We start from the raw sequence: 5,360 nt of genomic DNA, 5'->3' as shown, positions 1-5,360 counted from the left end.
CCGGTAGAAAGACGGCCCGGATTCCATGCGCAAGATAGACAATAGAACTCCCTCATCTGGTTAGTGCAGTTGCATATCTGACATTTTCGTCACTAAGTATATTGATTTGCATACCACATGTATGCAAATCAATATACCATCATGACTTTCAACTTCAATACGAGTGGTGGTAAAACGTATTTATGTATTATGTATGATGTCTTCAAAATCTTAAAAAGTACTTAATATACAGATGACCAATTTCAGGCTAACATTATATATCTGGATGATATATAGATATGCATTAAGTAGTTATAGTAGCTAGACCTATAATAACATAAATTACAGTAGATACAGCTTATTGTGGTGGAGTAAAAGGGAAGTTTGAAAGTTAAGTTACCCTGTACCCGTTAACCAGTAATGTACAATATAAAACTTTGTTTGTACAAATTACTTTGACCTGCACTCACATCTGCACACTTATGTATCATTTATTTTACATTTTTAACTTTGTGTGAATATGTACTGTCCTGTTTTTCACTCTCACCCTGTTGCTGCTTTAAACTCCTGAAAATAAATAAAGTTCCATCTTATATTATTTCAGTCAGACAACACACGTGTTTCATTCATATGTTTATTAGAGCAGTATATAGTCTGAGTTTGGCGTCTAGGCTCGTGCCTCATCACTCCACATAATAACATAGAACATTAAGTGATGATTAGATAACTAAACCCCGAGCCTACAGGTGGAAGCTGGGGAGGAAGCTGGGGTGGTGGTGGGGCAGGCGAGCATCGCCAACGTGAACGCAGCAGCAGCAGCAGCAGCGAGGTAGATGTAGGTAGATCCAACAGCTTAAATAAAGCAGATTTAGGAGACTATGTACGTTATGGCAATATATGATCAAACAAAAGTTCTACTTCTTTATTCCTTCTTAGTTTATGTGACGCTCATGTACAGTACAGTTGAGTCGGGAAACTTCTTCTATAGTATTAAAGTAAATAGTCCTGTTTGAGAGGTCCCAGACTTACATTCTTTGTTTGAAAAGAAAAAGTAAGCTGCGCAGATTTACGCACAACACCTCAGTCAGAGGGATCACCGCCTTGTTTCTGACGTAGGGCTGAGTCAGTGCGCTTGCAAATGTGTAACCCCCAGACTTAAAAGAGGCTGCGGCATTCACCCGAGCCTATAAAGACAACTACCTTCACGCCAAGTTTACCAAGAAGAGAAACACCGGACGGTTGTCTTAACATCAGGTATGTTCAAATAAATAAATAATTTCATTTAATGTGTTTAGTACCTGTGCTGCTGGTAAAATACGTATAATATACTCATCTACTGTTTTTTTGTCTGAGTAACTAGAGATAAGTTGTAATTTAAATATAAACTAAACAACTTCTGTAGAATCATGGCATGACATTAAAAATGATTTGATTTAAAACACAAATGTTTAAATAAAAACAGAGATCACATTTCTGCTAGAGGTAAGTTGCCTGATGGATTTAAACATTACATTTACACATTTGTGTGTTTTTTATTTGATAATTAATGTATTACATTGATTAACACTGGTGTTGCTTCTTGCTCTAATACATTGTCAGTTACAGTTGTCTATCAGAGTAAGGTTTTATGCTGTAATTCAGAGTGAGTGTGGACTGACTGAAGCATTTGTATAAACAAGCTTTAAAAAAATGATCATTTTATATTCTTACATTTTTTTGAATAATCTTTGAGGTACTATATTATTGCATACATATATATACAAAGCATGTGAAATTAATAAGTTAGACATAAAAATTACAAATTGTTTGTAACACACTACCTAGTCTTTTGACCCCACTGTGTGTTATTGCTGGTTTTCCATCACCTGAACTGTATATCATTATTTGTTTATTTACAATAGGACAAGTTTGTTTGTCTTGGCACTGAGGATTTAGTTTAAATTTAAATTTAAACTTAAAACAGAAATACCAACTAACTCCATGTCACATACCCTGTGAACCTGTCTGGGTACATGCTTAGCTTGAGTGATAACTGTTGTGTCTGTGTGTGTTAGGTAAACGAAAACAATGGATCTGAAACCTATATTGAAGAAGCTGGGCTCAGTTGTCCGCGCAATCTGTACTTTTGGGTTTGCTGCGCTGGTTATGTGCTTGTTGGTGTGGGCCTATGTAGACGGTTTTCAGCTGGCAACATCCAAATATGGAATCATCTCCTTTGGCTTTTATGGACTACTCCTCTCACTTCACGTGTTGGTCCAGAGCCTCTTCGCTTTCATTGAACACCGGCGAATGAAAGCACGCACTGAGCCCTGCATCTTCACCAAAACAATTGGCTTCACAATATCATCCTTTCAGGAGGACCCCACCTATCTCAAGGAGTGCCTAAACTCCATCAAGGCCCTCAGCTATCCTCTGGAGCTGCTGCGCATCATCATGGTGATCGACGGGAACTCAGATGATGACCGGTACATGATGGAAATGTTCAGAGAGGTGTTTAAAGACCGGGACCCTGGCTGTTATGTGTGGAAAAACAACTACCATACATGGAATCCCATCCAGGCCCAGCAGAATGTGGAAACGGCGACAGAAATGGGCCCAGGAACGGATGCTGAAATAGGCTCAGGAGGAGTTTCTGAAATGGGACCAGGAGGGGATGCTGAGACAGACACAGGAGTAAATGCTGATCAAACTTTTGTTGAGGACCCAGAGCGAAAAGACGTAGAGTACCTGATCCGGAACAAGCAGTGCGTGTGCATCATGCAGAAGTGGGGCGGCAAGCGAGAGGTGATGTACACAGCGTTCAAAGCACTTGGGTCATCAGTGGACTATATACAGGTGTGTATACTTCTTCTTATGTTTAAGATGATTGAACAATAGTGTGCAATTTCTTTATGACAAAACTCTCTTACTATGTCCCTTAGGTGTGTGACTCAGACACCAAGCTGGACCCTCTGGCCACCATAGAGCTGTGTAAAGTGTTGCAAAGTAACGACAAGTACGGTGCTGTGGGAGGGGATGTGATGATCCTCAACCTGAAAGACTCCTACATCAGCTTCATGAGCAGTCTTAGATACTGGATGGCTTTCAACATCGAAAGGTCCTGCCAGTCCTTCTTCGACTGTGTGTCCTGCATTAGTGGTCCTTTGGGTGAGAGAAAAAGCTTATTTCCTTTTGATATGTGTCAATGTATTGGTCTACATGTCAAGTAGTTTAAGTCAGAGCTTAAATACACTGTTGTAACTAATTGTGCTTCTTTCTTGAATTGCTCATTAAGGTCTGTATAGGAACGATCTCCTCCAGCAGTTTCTGGAATCCTGGTACAATCAGATGTTTTTGGGAAGTCACTGCACATTTGGTGACGATAGACATCTTACCAACCGAATGCTGAGCATGGGCTATGCTACAAAGTAAGAAGCTTTTTAACATGGAGCACAGCAATGACATAAGATACAATTATATTGATGTGACGGTCTAACCTTTCTGATAAAGGTTTTATAGATGTTGTTTTTGCCTTTTCCTTTAGATACACAGCCCGCTCCAAATGTTACACGGAGACACCTGCTCAGTTTCTGCGCTGGCTGAACCAGCAGACTCGCTGGACAAAATCATACTTCCGCGAGTGGCTTTTCAATGCAATGTGGTGGCACAAGCACCACCTCTGGATGACTTACGAGTCCATTGTCTCGGGTATTTTCCCCTTCTTTGTTACAGCCACAATCATCCAGCTGTTTTGGACAGGCACGGTGTGGGATATCGTCTGGATCCTATGCTGCATCCAGCTGATTGGGCTGGTGAAAGCGTCTTATGCCTGCATCCTGCGCAGAGACATGGTGATGGTGTTCATGTCACTTTACTCGGCCTTGTACATGACCAGCCTGCTGCCTGCCAAGTACTTTGCCATTCTCACCATGAACAAAAGCAGCTGGGGGACATCTGGCAGGCGTAAGATTGTAGGGAACTACATTCCTCTTCTCCCTCTGTTGGTGTGGATGGCCATTTTATTAAGTGGGCTGGGTTACTCAATTTACAGGGAGAGTCAACTGGACTGGTCAGAGGCAGCCAAAGTAGAGGAGCTCACCTTTATTATTTTTAGTTGCGTGGCCTACACCATATACTGGCTGCTTATGATCCTCCTTTACTGGGTGTGGTTTCGCAGGTTATGTAGAAGACGGAGAGGAAGTTATAATCTAAATGTGTAGTGTCCACTGAAGGACAACAAATAGAAAAAGTTTTTATTTATTTATTTAGTCTCGAACTTCAGTAACTGATGGACAGGGCTTTTTCCTACCGGTTCTAAACCAATACACTTCAAAGTGTTAATATTGAAGAAATTAATAATATCTTCACTACATAAGGTAATATGGAGATGTTGTTGCACATTTAAATGAAACTGTACTGAGGGCTTTTGCGCCCATGCACATCTCAGGTTTCTCTGTGTCAGTTTATGACCAAAAGAAAGCATTTATAGTTATTCAAGATATTATGTTTAGGCTATATATCTGCATAATGTATGTAAGCGTACTTCAACAACAATCATTTCATCACTGTCATTGTAACTGGCACTGAATCCTGGAGGACACTTTTTGAGTTGCAGACTTACTTAAAGCATTTCAGAAAATGGCTAATATATTGTATGCAATTCTGTGTGAAATGCACCTTGTTTGTTTTAACAATGCACACACACACACGCACACGCACACGCACACACACACACACACACACACACACACACACACACGATATTGTCTGTAGATGTGAAACATTTCATGGTTGTGGGAATTTGTAAAGAACTGTAAAAAAAATGAAAACTGTTTTAATGTGTCTAATTTTTTTCTTTGGATGATGAAAAAATCACATTATTTCCAGGACACAGAAACTATGTCTTGGTAGATCATGATCAGATTTAGAGCTTTACAGCTACAACCTTCACTGCACTGATAAGAAAAATGTGAAATTGCCACGTGGGCAGGGATCCTTCTATTTACAGACGTCTCCCTGAGTTTCATCTCCATTGCTTGAGAAGTTTCCACCACCACAATCATAGATAGACAGAGCGCAATATAAATAGTAGTCGATATGAAATTAAGACTCATAGGATTTGTGGAGTGTGATTGCTCAGGTGGCATAAGAGCATCTTTGGAGAGGACAGCCATCTTGTTAACTGTTATATGAGCTGGGCGCAACATCAGCCTTTGAATAACTTCAAGGGAATGATTTGACTTAGTGAAGAACTATGATCTTTGTTTCAAATGGACATGTTTTGCATTACATGGGTGGAGCTGTTGCTAAGCATTTTAGTGCAGTAAAAGGGTATGCTAATGATTTTTTTTTACAATACAAACAAATGTGTTTTAGTTGTTTGGGAAAATCAGAGCTCTCAC

General features: G+C 40.0%; 1 protein-coding gene across 1 annotated transcript; it reads left to right on the top strand.

Moving 5' to 3' along the window:
• The first annotated feature begins 1,185 nt into the window (after positions 1–1,185).
• On the top strand, positions 1,186–4,698 carry has1 (hyaluronan synthase 1). Its single transcript, XM_063878829.1, has 5 exons — positions 1,186–1,233; positions 2,034–2,814; positions 2,901–3,126; positions 3,254–3,386; positions 3,503–4,698. The coding sequence occupies exons 2-5, from the start codon at positions 2,047–2,049 to the stop codon at positions 4,176–4,178; spliced, it is 1,803 nt and encodes a 600-aa protein (XP_063734899.1). The 5' UTR covers positions 1,186–1,233; positions 2,034–2,046; the 3' UTR covers positions 4,179–4,698.
• The last annotated feature ends 662 nt before the right edge of the window (positions 4,699–5,360 follow it).

This window comes from Eleginops maclovinus, chromosome 3, assembly GCF_036324505.1.
Source record: "Eleginops maclovinus isolate JMC-PN-2008 ecotype Puerto Natales chromosome 3, JC_Emac_rtc_rv5, whole genome shotgun sequence".
Taxonomy (NCBI): domain Eukaryota; kingdom Metazoa; phylum Chordata; class Actinopteri; order Perciformes; family Eleginopidae; genus Eleginops; species Eleginops maclovinus.
This window is presented reverse-complemented; position numbering and strand designations above follow the sequence as displayed.

What these genes read in the sequence shown, in the direction of transcription:
- has1 (XM_063878829.1), top strand. Translation starts at nt 2,047, where the DNA reads ATGGATCTGAAACCTATATTGAAGAAGCTGGGCTCAGTTGTCCGCGCA. An exon ending in CTGCATTAGTGGTCCTTTGG is followed by an intron (nt 3,127 to 3,253) that starts GTGAGAGAAAAA and finishes TTGCTCATTAAG; the next exon opens with GTCTGTATAGGAACGATCTC. An exon ending in AGCATGGGCTATGCTACAAA is followed by an intron (nt 3,387 to 3,502) that starts GTAAGAAGCTTT and finishes CTTTTCCTTTAG; the next exon opens with ATACACAGCCCGCTCCAAAT.